We start from the raw sequence: 19,052 nt of genomic DNA on the forward strand, positions 1-19,052 counted from the left end.
CAATCCCTGCTGGGTGAGATCAGAATCTTCTAGTGATTTCTTCCAGACTCCTAATTCAGCACCACCCTGGTGCCATTCTGGTGAAGCTCCAATACACCAAGAATAAATTGGAAGCAAAGAAGGGAGTGGACATTGGCCTGATTGGTATTTTAAATGCCCGAAAGCAAGACTTGCCGAGTAATAGAATTTGTGTACATTACCACGCTGGGGTAATCGAGTTATCCACTCAGGTGTGACCAGGCCTCTGTTTGCCCAGAGCCTGCAGGTGAACAAATTAACTGTTTACATTGTCTGAGGTGCCTGCAGCAGGAGGAGGGGAGAACAGAGTCAGACTGTCTGCTGGCCTTCTCTCTGGGTCATGATTATTTTGTTTGTTTTCCATGTCTTTTGCCTTTGTTAATGACTTCTCACTGGGGGTCCCTTTCCTCCATTTAGAAGGGGCTGTGGGGTGGCTTGCCCTTGCAGTATAGAGCTGTCTGCGGTTACCAGGGCTATTGTAACATTGAGATTACAAAGAACATGGGGACCTTCCCCAACTTGTTTTGGGTTTTTTAAACCAACCCCCCTTCCCCTCCTCCATTACTAAAAGCCAATATATCAGAGTTTAATTCACAGGGAATAGTTTGCTGCCTTGGTTCTATTGGGCATCTTTCTCCATCTCCTGGAAGGTCCTGAGTTCGTAGTCATCCCTTACCTTGGTAGTAGCACATTTCTTACCCCAAAAGCTACACCAGTTGCCACTCTTCTCCACATTGCTCATCTCTGCATGGCAAGGGAAGATATGAGAAGCTAGAAGCTTAACTGAAGTTTCCCTCATAAAACTTCATTCCAGTTAACGTTGGCTTGGGGAGCATTTCAGATTGGATTTACCTTTATTATATTACTTAACTCAATAAGAGTCCTTGGACAGGAAGGAACCTTAAAAGGCCACCTGATCCATTCCCTTGCCTCTAAAAAGCACAAATGAACCAATTCAGACAGATAGAAAAGGAGATTCCACTGCCATTATCAGCTGTATGTCTATTCAGATGTTCAGTAACTCCTAATCTCAGGAATTTTCTCTCATATGGATCCTAAATTTATTCCATATTATTCCATATTTAGCCCCAGCTGGCTTCCTTTATTGGAGTCAGTTACACTCTGCAGCCTGCCTCTCACACCTGCAGGGACAGAACTGACCCAAGTTGAGGTTAGTCCAGAAAAATGGTATCTAGAAATCTCCATTTTATTTTTCTCTCTGGCCAGTAGAACTTTTGTCAGGCAAGAAAAGCCCACTTCTTAGGAACCTAGAGAAGTCTATTTCCCTGAGAAACACAAGACAAGATGCAACTGAGTGCAGCTCAGCTTACCTGGAGCAGTTTCCTTACCTGTAAAATGAGGGAGTTGTGTTAGATCTTTAAGGTTCCTTCCACCTCAAACATTCCCGGTCTAAATTAACATGGTGAGGCTGACTTTGCAAATCTGCTAAAGAAATTCCGCACAAAAATGTGTCTTAGCTTTAATTATTTATTCAGATTAAACAAGCAAAAAAATTCTAAGTTCTTTTGTTTTGAGCCCTCATAAATACATTTGGCTTTTCCCTCTCTCTTTGTATGGTAAGAGAAATATTCAGAGGGGCAGGGGGTGGCAGGTAGAGAACAGAAGTGGCCCCTGGATGGGGGAGTGGGGTGGGAATTGGGGGGTAATAACTTTATTCTTGGGTTCCTGCTGTTCCCTGCTGTTTCTTTCTCTGTTTTTTTTTTTTTGGTATTTATTTGTTTTTTTTTTTAAATTGAAGTATAGTTGATTTACAATGTTGTGTTAGTTTCTGGTGTATAGCAAAGTGATTCAGTTTTACATACATATGTATATATATATATTCTTTTTCAGATTCTTTTCCATTATAGTTTATTACAAGGTATTGAATTTAGTTCCTTGTGCTATACAGTGGGACTTTGTTGTTTATCTATTTTATATAGAGTAGTATATATCTGCTAATCCCAAACTCGTAATTTATCCTTCCCTCCCCCTTTCCCTTTTGGTAACCATAAGATTGTTTTCTGTGTCTATGAGTCTATTTCTATTTTATAAATAGTAAGTTCATTTGTATCATTTTTTTCAGATTCCACATATAAGTGATAGCATATATTTGTCTTTCTCTGACTTACTACACTTAGTATGATAATCTCTAGGTCCATCCATGTTGCTGCAAATGGCATTATTTCATTCTTTTTTATAGATTAATAATATTCATTTTATATATATATATACATATATATATATATACACACACACACACATACATAAACACACACACCACACCTACTGTTTCTTAATAGTTGCCCAAGTATGACCCAACCCTCAATCCTAGAATCCTAGGGCCAAGAGAGTCTGTTAGGGTCTAGGGCCTTTGGACAAGAATGATCCCAGAAAGAGAGCTATTTACCCTTTAAAAAATTTTTTTCCAGAGAAGATGATTGGCTGGGTAAGAATGCTGCACCCCCATAGATAACCAAATGCCCATCACCTGTCCTATTCTTAGGGAAGCAAATCGTCAACAGGTGGGTTACTTATGTGACCCTGAACAAAGTCACTTAATCTTGCTAATCCTCAGTTTCCTCATCTGTAGAAATGGGATAATTTCTGTTTATAGGGTGTTGTGATACTTTCATTAGAGAATTTGTGTAAGGAAGCGCCTGGCGTCTAGGATGATAATTATTATGATATTCCCCTCTTTTCCACTAACAATAAACTTTTGGGGTCAATATTGGGTACACACCAGGAGTTCAATAAATTATTAGTGAATTGAGAGAAAAAAAAAGGTAGCCTGTCCTGCCAAGAACTCTTCACAGAGATATTCGAAAGCTCAACAGGTCCTCTCTTGGAAATAGAAGGCCATCCAGTGAAGAGGCCTTACATGGAAATACACTGTGCCTTTCCTGGTCTGAGAGAGTTTGTCAGTGGCAAAATTGATCAACTGTTCAAACTTCTTTACGCGGGCCTCTCACTGTTGCGGCCTCTCCCGCTGCGGAACACAGGCTCCAGACACGCAGGCCCAGTGGCCGTGGCTCACGGGCCCAGCTGCTCCGCGGCATGTGGGATCTTCCCGGACTGGGGCATGAACCTGCGTCCCCTGCACCTGCAGGCGGACTCCCAACCACTAGCGCCACCAGGGAAGCCCCTGTTCAAACTTCTTTGAGGAGAGGCCAGAGCCATGTATCGCAGCTCTGAAACAGTAAGCAGTGGCACAGTCTGCAGGACCCCGCCCACCTCCCCAACACATCTATCCGTTACTAAGCCCCAAGAAGTTGCATGCCCACTTAATGCACTGAGTTCCAATTTGGGCCGCAAATATATTAAAAGGAGATTTTTAAAATGGAGCAGATCTGTGCATCCAGTGGACATTCCTGCGTGCCTTTTGGGCCCAGATATTTCTGAACAGCATTTTTGGTGCAGGGACCGAACTTCGCTTCCACCCGGTGCAGGGACGCAGCTCAGGCCACGGCGGGGTGTTTAACGCTCTTCAGTGGCTCCAGATTGTGGTGCTTGTGCAGGTCTCCTCATACGTAACCGATGGCTCCCGTAAATTACTTCCCACCATGCCTGAGACCACCGCAGAATTCAAGTTTGAATAGAGCAGGAAAAAGGTGTTTGAAAGGCCTGTTCACTCAGCTACATTTTAATTTCCTTTTCAATCTTGTCCCAATTAATTTCACAAAATTAATCTCGCAGAAGCAAACTCAGCAGCACAGAGGCTGCGGTCGCTCTGCCTGAACATGAAATAGGAGCTAATATAAAAATCCATCTGCTGTGTTTGAAATACACGCCGGCTGCTGCTCAGTCCTGTCTGACATTCCAAACATCAACAGGGGGAAAAGTGATTTGGGGGTTAGTGTCCATCAGTACTTGGCAGGGGTTCAACAACAGGTGTACTCCAAAAATCCATTCAGCCTGGGCACCAGGCATGACAGGGTAGGTGCTAAATCACCCTCGGTGCAGTAACACTGCGCCCTGGCTTAGTTCCTTTTACCTGAGGAGCATACGGCCCCTCCGTGGACCAGCACTGCCACGAGCATTTATTGTAAGTAGGAGAAAGGGAGGTGAGAAGTCTCTATTTGGATGAGACGAGCCACACTTTCTATGTTTCAGAGAAGTGACTCTGTCTTCCTGGCTTAAAGGCCTCTCACTGGGGAACCTTTTTCTAAATAATAAAGGTACTTGTTCTACTCTTCGAGATAACCTAAATAAACGCCCATTTAAAAATTAGGCCTCCTCTTCCAGAAGTAATTTATAGTGGTAACATGAGCTGTCCAGCAGATAAGGGCAAATTAAAGAGAGAGAGAAAGAAACTCTTTCTCAATTGTCTAGAAAGAAGAAGAGGTCCCTGAATGACCCTTAAATGGTCCCTGTTTACCATTTAAGGTAAACAGAGTTGATAGGCTACATCTCTTGAGCTTATGTTGTGTGACTCATGAGTTGGCCCTGGGCTCCTCCAAGGTTTTTCCGGCTACTTATTTCCATGGAAGGCAGCCTTGGAGCAACAAGCTGGGCACCACAGAAGGGTTATATTTACATGGTGGCTTAGCCAGGGTGGGGAGATATTCTCACCGCCCAAACACACCATGCTTTGGTTGTCTTCTGGTACAGTTGGTATGGAAACAGGGAGCCTTAAAGGCAAGGTCAAGTTTAACATTGAACATATGATGCTGTCAGATGGCCATGGGTCTTATGTGGATGAGGATGGACCGATTTCATCATCTTGGCTGACAGTTAGCTTCCAGCACTGGATTGGAGCTACTTAAATTCAGGCCGGGTCCTGGCTCCAAACCCAGCTCCTAGTTATCCGAATGCAGCAGGCCTGTCCCTGGCACACCTGGACTATGTTAACATAACGCCATGTCTGTTACAGTGGGACTTTTAAAGCCCAGTGTTCTTCACCTACTCCCTCAAAGGACTACTTTAAGAATGTAGACCTTTCCCCTCCCTTGACCCCAACCCCTCCAGAAGAGATTTGTATGTTGTAAAAATTATCTGAATGCAGCAGTACTTCCTCTTTTAAGTGTGCTTAGTTGAATTTGACAACACCTCATAAAAACAGATAAGTTAATTCCTTCAATTGCTTTAAATGAAGTTTTTTTTTTTTTTAATTTCAGGGCTCTGAGGGAAAGGAGGTGTTTGGTGACATCTAGTGTCCATTTAGGACTTCCTCAGGCACCATTACCCTCCGTTCGGCTGACTGGGGGATGGGCAGGGTAATTTGGGAGGTAATTCGGGGGTAGGAAGTGGGGAGAATACAGGCCTGGGGCATAGACTGCACAAACATAGTGATGAAACTGATCAATGCCTGCCAAAGAGCTATCATTCACCTCTGACCTAACCAAAGGGGACGGTGAGGGAGGGTACCATCAGAAAATATCTTTTCTTATTTATGATGATACGAAAAGAGAAGCAGAAGCTGTCCCCATAACCCCATTTCATGTTAACAAGCAGGTCAGCACTGTGCTGTGATGACGAAGATGATGATGATGATGGTGTTTTCTCTCATTAATAACCCCTATGGGAGGCTATAGAGTTAGGAGAATGGGAATGGGATTTGGGGTCAGCTGGAAGGCAACGGTCATACACCGGTCAAATTCAGTAGAGGCCATTCCTTTCCCCCAGACAGGAACCAATCATCTAGAACAAACCCTGGCAGCCTCATTCCTTCCAGGTAATTTTTATAAATGAGGGGACACCCATTCCAAGAGAGGACAAAAGGGAGAGGGTGTTTGTGAGTGTGCGTGTGTGTATGTGTGCTTATGCGTGTATGTGTGTGTGCATATAAACCTGCAAACAAGAGACCTGGCTACATATCAACCTTATTCTCTAAACCCTGGCCATTTATTATAAAACCCATTAAAAAAAAAAAAAAGTAAAATTGGCATTTTGCACTTTAATCTCCTCAGTCCTGAACTGTTGTCCTGGACAAGACCCTTCACTTTGTACACACACACAAACACACACACACACCTTCAGTCAGGTGGAAAGTCCCAGATCAGATAATTAGCTGTGAGACCCAGACAGAAATGTTTACCTAGAACCATATAAGCCATGGCCGGGTTAGGTTAATGCTCACAATCACCCAATGCTTTACAAACTCCAGTGTAAAAAAATTCCAGCCATTTATTTTGCGGTGAATTTATAACAAATGCTGTTAAAGGCTTCGTCTTTTGACAGAGGTAATAATAAATTCACTGTTAAAGACGGTAGTTTAATTCCTTATACCTCCAATACTGCACAGAATAAACCATATTCATCACTGAGTAATTTTTTACCACATAAATCTTTAAAACTAACCAGTGAAGGCTGTTGAGACTGAAATATTGTAAATTTATTAGATATGCCCATGTAGTATTGGATTCAGAGGTTTCCATTCGAATATATTATGGGGAAAATTTGTGTCTTTAACTGTGACATTCCCTCCATTTCCCACTGCCAGTATTATAACAAGCAGCTCCTCCAGAGTCAACTGCACGTTTATTAGACAGAGATTTAGTAATAAACTCACTAATCTGCCAAAGAGGCTGGATGACATTTCGGTGAGATGCTCTATTTAAAAGGGGTCACAAAAGCTTTGTTTCTGTGTAATTATTTTCTCAAAAGGAACTCAGCCTCCCCAAACCTGTCTGCTAGTGTTTCTTGGTAGTGTATGGATCCAGCTCGCCAACCAAACTAGCAAAATACTGAAGCAAATTATAACCTCATTGCAGATATACAGAGCGGTAACTTCTATGCTTATAGGATTAGTTACAGGGGGCTTGGGATAATTGGTTAGAACACAGAAAAGCTGGAATTAGCAGACATTGCCAGACTTGTGGTATTTAAGACTAATAAAAAGAATATTGATTCTCACACTAGAAATAATAGACAATGATTTCAGAAAACTTACTATTTAAAAACTTTCATCTTGACATATGACGCATTCAAGACACAATTAAATCCTCAGATTTGAACAAAAATCCTTTTACTTTAACATATAAATTTTGAGTGAAAGTCTGTGCCTGTAAGACAAGAATATTCTTTCTCATAATTTGCTAGTGAAGTGACATTTGAACTGACCAACTGATTATATCAAACTGTAATGCCCTCTCAAGTTTCATTAAGGAAATATTAATATTCCTAGAATGGAAAATATTTTTCCTTTTAGATTCAGAAAGTGCATCATCTTTTCAGCAAAGAGCTTGGGCGGTTTCCCTGTTCCCACTAATATTCTGTATTTGGCAAGAGTTCCAGATACTAAAAACTTCCAAGGAGGATTATGAACTTTAAGATTTTTTTTTAATAAAATAAAATAAAATGCGTTTCTAAATACTAAGCAAAGGAGAAAAATCTCCTGGCAGTGCAAGACTGCAGCCCATTAGAATAACTGTTAAAAGACAGAACTCAGCTAGAAAGATAAGCGAAATACCAGCAATTAATATTCAGCGTTTCACATTATAGTCAAGAAGGTGTGTCTTTCTTTGTGATGTGTCTCATAAGCTAAGAGTGTCGGGAGCCAGACTCTGAGCTCTGTCTTCGTTTTGTGCAGGAGGATTAAGGAGAAAAAGAACAGCGACAACAATCCTGCTCCATCTGTAAATGAACAAACATCTTGATTTTATAGCTATTTGCTTTGTAAGACTGAGGAATGAAACAAAAATGACTGGATGCCTAAGTAACGCTTTAATTCCAAATTCATTTACGCTGTAGCTATGTAGTTGTCACAAACCATAATGCAGTATTTAATTAAAATAACAGAAGTGTATCTAGATATGTCCTGGGGTAGCTATCACCAGATTATAGTCTATGCTATCCGTATTTTATTTATGAAATGGCAGAGTCTAAGGTGCAACTAGGCTGATACAAAAGCCTAAACATTTTAACCTGCATTTTTATAAAGGCTCTTTTTCTTTCCTGCTACGCCTTTAAATTTTTCCTCCTTCTATCTTTCAGGGGATTGTTTTGATGTCGATAAAGATCTCTCTTTCTAACTCTTGCTTTTCAACTGTTGACCTCCTGTGTCTTCTGGCTGTGAAATCCCCCATCTGTTGTCATGGAAAGACTTGTTTCACAGGAGCCACAGCAAGCAGGGGACATCTTAGCGGACCTTGGACGTGGAGGGTAGGAAAAAAGCAAACCCTTTTCAGGCTCAGTGTGCTTGTTCCCATACAATCTTCCTTGCACCTTTTTTTTCCCACCTATAAATACCCGTTATAGTTTACACGCTTGCTTGCTCTACTTTGTGGATGTTCACATGCAGACATACTGCTCCTTTTCATAAACACATAGCATCTATCTTATACGCACCCACCATCTATCTCCTCGTTCACATTGGCTGTCCCATCAACCTCCTTGTCTGCAGAATTATGTTCAGCAAGGTCCCGATTTATAGGAAATAAATAATGAAAATGGAACAGACTGGGAAAGATAATCGAAACATTCAAATTGTTATTTTTCACTGTACTTTCTACAAACAGAGGATCTATAAACACCTAGCAAAGGTGTTCGCTGATTCCTAGAAAGCAATTAGTGCCTATTGGAACATTCTGACCCAGTGGGTCTCTACCTTGTATTTTTCCTGTTCTGTCTTACTTTTTGATGCCCCAAGATCTCACCTTTTTAAACGGCAAATGATGCTGTGTTATTATTTTCATTATTTCTGCTTCGTATTTATCCTGTTTATAATGACAAGTTTTGTCATCATTTATCCTCTATAAGATAATCCTAAGAATTACAAAACAAAAACAGTAATTGCAACCACCTTTTTAAAGAAAATAGCCCTTGCAATTACTATATAAAGATATTTGATAATGGTAGGGTCAGATCACAGTCTGATCCTACAGCAAAGGTCTTTTGGAGAAGGGTCTCTTACACACACTTGTAATTATTTTCGTCCCTTTCACAGGTCACATAGAAAGTTAATTTCAGTAGCTGCTAATTTCCATCCAACAAGAACGCCGTACTTTAAACCACCCAATATAATTGGATTCAAAACAAATTTAGGAAATCGAGTGTGTTAGAAAGCAAATAAAAATATCCTTTTGGTAAGAAGGAGGGTGAAAGTAGTAAAAATGGCCTTTTTTTCTTTTTTTCCCTTCACAACTTTGCCATTGAAGTTGCACCTACAGCTAGAAGTTTGTCCGTGAAAAATGGTCATTTTGTTTCTCTGCTCAAAGAATGTTATTAAAATGCTAATTTAAAAGAAAAAGGAGTTAAATATCTAGCGATGGTGCATTCTAATTGCAACCATAATGAGCTTTCTAAATGTGCGGTGCCCCTGACACACACAGAGCATAAACAGCAGTAAACAGATCATTAGTACCCGCGTTCATTTATTCTGGCGACCTTACCATGACCCCACCGAGGGTAGGGTGAAAAGCAGGTGGATCTGGCTGTGACACCCCCTAGAGGGATCCAGGAAATGAAGCTATAAGCGGTTGTCATGGAAACGCCTATGTGTGCAGATGATGTAACACACCGACAAGCTGTAGGCTTCGCAACTGGGACGTTGCCTTTCCCTCGCCGGAACAATCTCACGGATTAAATTATTCATTTCTTTAATTCACATAGCAAAAGGAATCCTAATTTTCTTGGTTATGTGCAACTCTCTTCCATTTGTCTAAGGTCTGTCATCCCCTCTTTCTCTGAAACCTACCCCAGCTTCCTACATTCTAGCCCCAAATCACTGAATCTGACAAAATCAAGTGGAGGAAAGGCAGTGGAAATCTGATGCTAACATCTGTACTTACAGAGAGAAAATATAAGATTTTAAGCTAAAAATTAATAATATAGACAGTGTTCCTTTCTGATGAGGGCATGGTGACCAGGGACTAAATGTTTACCTGTCCTGAACAAGATGGCTTTGTTTGGAGCAGGACAGGGTCAAAGTGATACCTGATGCAGAGAGTGTAAAGCAGACAGGCACCAGCCCCAAATGAACACATCACCGTAGCAAGGTGCAGGGATAAGAGAAAAACATAAGAGAGAAGGAGCATCTGCTTACCCCCTCCCATGTCCAATTGAGGGAATCGAGATTAATAAAAATAATTCTTTGGAGAATGATTCCACTCGATCCTACCCTGTTTTGCAATGAACAACCTCAATAACCTTACAGCAACAGTAGAATAACTTTTCTTCTTTTTTTAAAGGAAGCAAAAAAGACGATCCCTGGAAATTATTTTAAAATAAAAAATATCCTGGCCTGCGCCTCCCCACCCCCACCCCACCCCCACTGCACTTTAGATGAACCTGTGATATTGTAGCAATGGCCCTTGAAGTGCAGTGGGGAGGTGATTTAGGAGAATATTAAAGGCAATGTGGAGATTCAAGGCGCCTCTCTCAGGGAGATCTGGAGAAATACGCAGCACAGATGGGCCGAGCAGATTAAACATTTCCGTCACATTGTTTCCAAATTGTGTTGTGGTGCCTGAGGCTGGTACTGCGGTCAGAGCAAAATAGAGTGGTGCAGAGCTGCGAGCTGCACAGTTTATGGAATACATATTAATACGCCAGTCTCACATGGTATCACCATTCTATCAGCTCCAAAATGGTGCTGTCTCTATTGTTCCTGAATTCTGCACTTAGCACCTTGCTTTCTCCTGTCTGCAAAGTGTTTACCTTCCCTTTATCCTTCCTCTCCTTTTTAGTCAAAGTTCAAGTTGTGTGTTTCTCATTTCTCTTTTCCATACAGCCCTGTTCCGCCTTCCCTCTTACCTTCACAGCTTATGATTTTTCTGTCATGCACACTCTGTATTTTGCCCACACTTCCATCACCAACAATGTCCAGTGTGTGCGTGGGTCCTGCACCCCTCCCTAGCCTTGACTTGGTCATTATCCACTCACACCCAGTTCAGGACATCAGTTCAGACTTGAGGCTGAATAGTCCCTTGCACTCAGGGCTCTCAGACCCTCCATCTAGCTGACACACTCCTCTTCTCAGAACACTCAGCTCTTTGCCGGGGGTGAGCTTTGTGGAGTTGTTGCCATGTTCCCCCCGCCCCAGCTGCTGTCGCTGGCCACCAGCCTTTCAATGTCCCCTTTCTTAGACTCAAAGCCCCCCATCCCTGGCCCCGGCTCCAGTCTCACCAACGTCTAGGTGAGCAGGTTCCCTGAAACGTGGCAATAAATAAAACTAGTTCAATTGAGGCAAATTTAATGATACATTTTTATTATGATTTATAGACCAAAACTCTGAATAACGGAAAAAAGAGAAAATGATTGCCAAGAACTTAAAACACGGTGTGAAACAGCCTGGAGAGGCCGCCAAGCTACCCAAGGTTTCAGCCAAGCATTGGGCTCTGATCCTTTCACAGGTTCCAACAGAACTAATCCACTGTCGACCCAACTGACCACTCGCTTTCTCCTTTGGTAAAATCTCTTCCTAAAACCATTTGTCCTGAAAAATGGGCACCTGTTTGTCTGTGGTGAACAATTGTTTTTCTCAGCAATTGGAAGGGTGCTGAGTTAGAGCCCTCAATTTATTTAATCACTTTCGATAGCCTCAGAAAGCATTAAATTTCCAAAGCTGGATTTCAGTAGAGAAATTGTAGGCCAACCCAGAGTAAAAATATGATGTTTTTGGCTCAGCTTGGAATATTACAATCTACTCTGCTTAGGAATTCAAATTTCCCATCTTTACTAATGATAATGTATGATGTACAGGCACTAATAAGAGAAATAAGCAATCATAAACCAATAATTCTGTGATTGATTGGCCTTTCCCATACATATGTGAAGCATTTATTGATCTTTCATGTTAGGGGCTGATTGATTGTTCCCTTGAAGAGGTAGTCTCTTGTTTACAAGCACTGAAATAGTGAACTTTGATGGTTAAAAGAAGAAAAGTATGAGACAGTTTCTGTGAATCTTGTTCCACAGAGGCTTATCGAAGCCCAATTCAATGTGAAAAGAGAACATTTCCATTAGGAACATTCTCAGGGGAACGAGCAGTGTCAAGCAGTTTGCTCCAAAAGCCATCATGTGGATTTGAATGGAAGCTATAAGAAGACACCACAACTTTTAAGTCACAGTTAAAGAGATGGCCTTAGGGCTTCCCTGGTGGTGCAGTGGTTGAGAGTCCGCCTGCCGATGCAGGGGACACAGGTTCGTGCCCTGGTCCGGGAAGATCCCACATGCCGTGGAGCGGCTGGGCCCGTGAGCCATGGCCGCTGAGCCTGCGTGTCCGGAGCCTGTGCTCCACCACGGGAGAGGCCACTATAGTGAGAGGCCCGCGTACCACAAAAAAAAAAAAAAAAAAAGAGATGGCCTTAGAAGGGATAAGCAAGCTTGGTCAGCCTTTGAAGAAGGAATAGATTTGGCAGCTGGAAGGCTGAAGCCTTGGAAACCCAGAATGGCAGGATTCTTGATTTCCTTCCACTGTTTTTTAAAAGTGGGGGTAGGGGTGAGATGGCCACACTGGGCCAAAGAGCAGATACAGGCCATAAAGATCATTGTACTTTCCCCCTAAAGTGCTGGTTGGTCAACTGTAGAGGGTTCATAAACCTTTTGAGAATCTGATGAGAGGTCTGGGCCTCACCCCAGGGATAAAACACATGTACACATGCCCACAAATTTTACACCAGTTTTAAGGAGTTCAAAGATCCCTTCACATGCATCCACAGAGAGGCCATGGGTCAGAGACTCCAGTTTAAGAATCTGTGCCCTAGAGGATGGTGGTTTCCTTTTGTTGGAAAAGCCTAGGATTCACTGAGCCTAGAAATTGAATTCTCAGCCCAAGACTGGATGGTCATTCCAGGTCATGTCTGTGCTACTCCAGGGGAGCCATGGAAGAGCTTAAACAAATAGGAACCAGCAGGGAGGAGAGAAATTAATATGTAGCAGTCATGGAGTAAGGGTATTTAATCTCTTTTAAGGCTTATGATAGGCGCCTGCTGGTTTTCCCCCTGATATCCCCTGACACCTACTGACAGGGTATTTGCAGCCACACAGGGACTCAGGGCCCTGTGACAGGAGGAGCACTGAGAAGGGCCATGATAGTCTTGAAGCCATAAACAGCAATAGGAAACCACTGGAGGCAGAGTCAAGCTGTGCGGCGAGCCCGTGGTTGGTGGCCATACTGCTTTTTGTTTATAGAATTTGCTGTTCTTTTTATGGCAGGTTTGGTAGGGGTTTCTTTTCCTTGTTGATGGAGATTAGCAGCACAAATCCTTTTATGGCAGTGTGCAAGCCCCCATAAACACTTCTGATTGTTGTTGATGGTGAGCGCTGTGCCTATTTCAGATTCCCTCAATACTCTGCTCATCCAGGCCAATAGCTTCTCCAACCAGATAACGGAGTCCAAATGGCCAACCTTCGTTTTTTTTTTTTTGCGGTACGCAGGCCTCTCACTGCTGTGGCCTCTCCCGTTGCGGAGCACAGGCTCCGGACGCGCAGGCTCAGCAGCCATGGCTCACGGGCCCAGCCGCTCCGCGGCACGTGGGATCCTCCCGAACCGGGGCACGAACCCGCGTCCCCTGCATCGGCAGGCGGACGCTCAACCACTGCACCACCAGGGAAGCCCCAACCTTCGTTTTTTAAGACTCCTTCATCTGAGGGGTTCAAGGAGGTGGGGCAGGGTTGATGTTGAGGAAAACAGATGTTTGATCAAGCCTAGAAATATTTATGACGAGAACAAGCCACACATTATACTATTTTTGAGTGTAAGTCTTCTTAAAAGATTTTGTGGCAAGAAGCAAGCACTGATGTAAAGGGTTTGGTTTTTTTTTTAAATAGCTTTTTATATTCTTATCCAAATCATCTTCACTTAACCAGTTTGTATAATCAACATCTTAGCTCTACCACACACAGTGTATAGAATAGAGAGTTACGGAGTGGGGAGCCTGTATAATTCTGATACCCTAACATTGTCACTTGTAGGTGTGCACCCCCACCTTGAAGGCAGAAACACTTCCGCATTGAGGATTTCAGGTCTCCTGGGACTGTCTCAGGCATTTTTCCAGTCAGTCCTTCCAAACATCTGGGCAAAAAGAAGTCAAACTTTATTGAAAATGTTGATACCAGGAATTCAGTTCTCTCTGCCATCCCAAAACTAAAATCCAAGAATCAGCAACTTAATAAAAATGCAGTAAATTAGCACCTCTAGACAAGAGCAGAGTTCATTCAGAGCTGGGGTCTGCCTGGCTGAGCCAGTACTCTCTCCATTTTAATAGTTTAATAAAAATTAGCATAATTAACGAACATCTGTATGATCCAGAGTGGTGCAATTTGGCACTTGGAAACGAGGGCTTAAGCATGATTGCTGTGAGTTTAATGTTGTTTTAATTCTTTTTGGCGCTGCGCAGTGAAATAAACGTTTGGTGGGGATAGTTCTCCGCCGGATCTCATTTGCATTTTTCTCCCTTTGATTATGAGCAATTGTGGACTCCCCAGCAATTCATCAAAGTAGAAATTATTTTAACGTACCTCGTGGTGTTCAGACTGGGCTGGAGCAATGCATGGTGGGGTAGTGATAGGAGAAGAAAAGGCTAGAAATATTCCATTCACGCCTTAAACATCTCAGCCCTGTAAGCCTTTTTTGGGTATCCAGCCAAGGGATGAAATCTGGAAGACAGTCAGATCCCAAGACCTGTAGGTGCTTTGATTAAGCTCCTAGGCTACCACAGCAGGATGCATATGGTCTCTGAGACTGTGCCATCCTCCTTACACTTCTGCTTGCTCTTTTGTTTTGAAGGGCAGAGAGTTGATTGCACGCACCCCAGTTCCCACCTCTGTGGTGAGAATGCCACATCTGCGGTCGGCAGGGTCAGTGCTCCCCTCGAGCAAGAGCGCACTGACTGGGAGCCGGCCTTTGCAGGTGTCCTGCTGTGCCTCATCTGCTTCCCGTTTGCACCCTCTTCAAGTTGGCAGAGAGCACCTTCCCAAGGCTCTGTTCCTACTCCTGGCCTTACGGCTGAAGGGGGATGCTGCCAAGTGGGCGTCAGAGTCGGAAGTCTTGAACGGTCCCTAGGGAGAGAATGCCGTAGCTGAGCCCGTCAGGTGACGAAGATGACAGCATGTGGCAGTAGAAGACCACACCTCACACATGTGTAAGCAAGCTGACTTTTATCAAAAGACTGTCAGACAACATGGTGCCCACCCTCTGCCAGTGAGATAGCAGAAGAGCTGAAGCTAGAGTTTTTAAGATAGAGTTTGCGTTTCCCCCGCACAGCAAGGCCCTGTCGACATGGCCACTGCAGCGACGTACTAATGCAAGGCAACCCTACAAGAAAACTTAAGGCAGAAACCGCCCTGACTTCGGTGTTGGGAAATGGACAGTAACGTAACTCGTACCAAGAGGAGCTTTAAAATGTCCTGCCGTGGGAATTCCCTAGCGGTCCAGCGGTTAGGACTTGGCACTTCCACTGCCAGCCCTGGGTTCTATCCCAGGTCAGGGAACTAAGATCCTGCAAGCCTTGTGGCACGGCCGAAAAATAATAATAATAAAACAATAAAATAAAATGTCCTGACAGGCATAGGCTGAGGAATTCTGGGTAATCTCCCATACAGCGGTGCAGACTGTAGGGCGAAGCTGGCCTCCCTCCTGGGGGAGGGGGGCAATGAGAAGGTGCTGTGGGAGTGAGAAGGTGCTGTAGGGGGAGGGGAGTGGACACATTCATTTATTTATGACAGATTTTTAAAAGGTAATTCCCTGTTCCTTTTAGGATAAGCTCAGTAGTCTCACTTCTTATGGCATCTGAGATGCTCTTCATGGTATTTAGGGAGCCATTTGGAGAAACTGTCTCCAAAGGCAATTGCTCTCTTCCTGCCACAACCATTTCAATCACCAGGAAATATCTTGGAGTTTGTTGTAACTAAATCTGCTCAACTGAGAGTATAAATCCCCACTGTTCCCTTCATTTCTTCGTAACCTCATTTAACAAAGTTTTTTTGGGCCCCATTCTGTGCCAAGCACCATGCTGACTGCTGGGAATACAAGAGCAAACAAAACCAACAAGGTCCCATCTCCCACAGAACTTTCCACCCAGTGATTGGCAGTGAGACAAAGGCCATCAGATACAAGGCAGCGTGATGATTCATTTCCAGGGAGGCACAGGGCACAGGGCACAGGCGCTGTGGACCACAGAGCTGGGGCCCTCACTTAGAGAGTGGCGAGGAGAGGCTTCTGGAGAGGCCACAGAGACTCAGGAATTGAAATCTGAAGGCTGCTTAGGAGTCAGCCCTATGGAAGGGAGGAGGGAAGTAGAGGCGAAACAGGCAGAGGAAAGGCTCCATGGTGAGAGACCCTGAGGCCCATGGGAGTAGCAAAGACAAGTTCTGTTTTACTAAGGGTCGACTAGATTTAGGGAATAAATGACAATGCTGGGCAGTGAGTGGAACTAGGTCATGCAGGGCTTTGTCCACCTTTTTAAGAAGTTGACAGTAGGCAGTAGGAACTCACTAAGGTTTCAAGCAGAGCCGTGATATTATCAATGTGCCTTTTAGAAAGATTCTGGCTGCAGAATGAAAAGCAGATTGGAGGAGAACAAGAATGGAGACACAGAAACCAATTTGGAGGTTGTTTCTGTAGTCCTCAGAGAGGTGACAGTGACATGACTCTAGGCTATTGCCAATGGGAATGGAGAGAACTGGATGGATTCCAGTAACATTTTGGATAGAGAATTGACAGAACTCAAGGACTGATTGGAAGAGGAGGGTGAAATTGGGAATGACTCTTGGGTTTCTGGCTTGAGTAACTGAGTGCATAGCGGTATCACTCACTGAGACACAGAACACAGGTGGTCAAGATACTCTGTGAATGGGAATGGATACAGAGGGAAGATGATGGTTAAATTTAGGACACAGCGAGTTTGAGAAGCTTGATGGACTTGCACTTGGGTATTGGGATCCAACCCTTAGAGATCTGGGCTGGAGCTATGGTTGTGAGTCATTTATACAGGCATGGTGGCTAAACCACAGAGGTGTATAAGATTGCTCAAGAAAAGTGCATCAAGTCAGAAGAAGGCCAGGACAGAAACCCTGGAAAACCACATTAAAAGGAGGGATAGAGGAAGATGAGGAGAATGAAAAGAAGCAACTAGAGAGAGAGGTAGGATAGAAACCAGGAGAGTATAATTATAGAAATTAAGAGAAGAAAATGCCTCAAGAAAGGTCCATAGATAGTGCCAGCAATGCTGAGAGATCAAGTAAATTAAGGATTGAAAAGTGCTCATAGAATTTGAGCAATAAGGAGGTTATAGGAAGCGTAAGTGGAATGACGGAGGTTGAAGCCTGATTAGAGTGGCTCGAAGAGTGGATAGAAAGCAAGAAGTTGGGGCAGTAAGTGAAATAAATTCTTTCAATAAATTTGTGAATTGGCAGCATAGACTAGTCGAAATGGGAAGCAGACATGCATTAGGGACTAAATAATTATTTTCAAAGACAAAAGAAACTTGAACACACTTCGGTGCTGACATAAGGAGCCATTTACGTTAGAGGCAGAGGTCAGACTTCTTAGAACCTGGTCTCTAAGAACAAAAGCAGAAGGGTTACAAGTGCACATTAGGTAAGTTCCTGTTTGGGTGGCTGAAGCTTGACAGATCTGATGGCTTCTCTTTTCTCTTTGAAGGTGGAAAAGAGGTCAGCTGCTGAGAGGAAGGGGAGAGGCAGAGTTAGAGGAGGGGAGGTACACTAACAAAAAGAAACAAAAAGATAACCAGTTGACCCAGAATTTTAGTGTGTCAGCAACCTGGTTTTCTTTTTTTCCTAGAACTCAGAAGCCAGGTGGGCAAAAGGCAGACAGTTGGCTCCATGGTACCCAAATCCAGTTGAACTGGAATACGTATATTTTCCATGTATTCCTAAATTTCACTTCCTTCAAAAGAAGGAAAACATGTTCTAGTGCTTTCAGGAATAGTCCTATAATGTTCAACATCTGCTGTGCTTTTGAGAAGCTCTTCTGTATTCAAGGAGCTTCGTTCTCAACCCTGTGAGCTCCACTCTCAAACCCTTCTTTTAAACCCTCTCATTCCCTTTCTTGTTTGCCCCTCCCTGTGGCTCTTATGTCCTGTCTGTCATTATTGATGGACCTGTCAACCTCTGACCTCTTCCAGGGGAGGAATCTAATGTTTAGAGTACCTACTATGTATCAGGCACTTTGAATTGTTTTCATGTCTGCGGCGTCACTTATATTCCCCACAACAGAGGGGTGATATTATCCCTACTCTTACAGAAGAGGAAGTTAAAGCCAGGAGACCCTCCGGTCACATGGCTACTAAATGACCAAGTGGGGACAAGATCCCAGTCTGTCTGACTCCGAAGCCCATTACTCTATGCTGTAAACTCCCAGGGAGCAAGCAGTGTTCTGATTCATCATCCATCTCATGGGAACTCAAACAACACTTTGCACATAGAAGGTGCTTGGTAAATATTATTGATTTGCACTATGACCTGACTCCCTGAATACTTCAGCGCTCTGGCATTTTAGGGTGTGCCCAACTTTCCCCAAAGGAGCCGTTCCACTCTGCTTGGTAAAAGACATGCTCTTTAGGTTCAGCAATGGCACCAAATGTGCTAAATTTACAATGTAGACAGAAAGATGGCAAAAGAAAAGCAGTTTTTCTTCCTTCTAGATAACTTTTAAATTTAGTAATCCCATCAGGGGTGTTAATGAGTTGTACTGACAGTGTCTACAAAGAAACCACCCAACAGAATCTCCCATGTGATCATTTAACAGATTAACAAAGATTAACAGAAGCATGACTAAATTCCAACTGAAACCATCCTCTTGTCATTTTTCAGGAATATAACATGTATGGCTGGTGGGTTGGAGAACTGAACAGCCTCATTGGGATTGTTCCAAAGGAGTATCTCACCACCGCCTTTGAAGTGGAAGAAAGATGAAGCCCAGGTATCACAACTATTGACAATGAATTTGTTGGCCATGCCTTTGTTTCTTTGTGAAGGATGAGAGTTGCCAGTGAAGTAGCTTTTCTTCATTTCCAAAAGTGATGCTGGTAATTCACCATTGAAAGAAGATAAGGCTGTAATTGTTTTTCCTAAATCGGGCGACTGTGTCAGTCAGGATTAGGTTCAACTACATGTGACAGAAAGCTCAAAAT

At 43.3% G+C, this 19,052-nt stretch overlaps 1 protein-coding gene across 1 annotated transcript in view; it reads left to right on the top strand.

Moving 5' to 3' along the window:
• Positions 1-18,841, top strand: part of SKAP1 (src kinase associated phosphoprotein 1) — a 275,845-nt gene extending 257,004 nt beyond the window's left edge. The window contains exon 12 of the mRNA XM_032615797.1: positions 18,733-18,841. Coding sequence (XP_032471688.1) covers positions 18,733-18,834 — 102 coding nt within the window. The 3' untranslated portion in view covers positions 18,835-18,841. The remainder of the gene's footprint in view (positions 1-18,732) is intronic.
• Positions 18,842-19,052: the final 211 nt, after the last annotated feature.

The sequence above is a fragment of the Phocoena sinus genome, chromosome 20 (genome assembly GCF_008692025.1).
Source record: "Phocoena sinus isolate mPhoSin1 chromosome 20, mPhoSin1.pri, whole genome shotgun sequence".
Lineage (NCBI taxonomy): Eukaryota > Metazoa > Chordata > Mammalia > Artiodactyla > Phocoenidae > Phocoena > Phocoena sinus.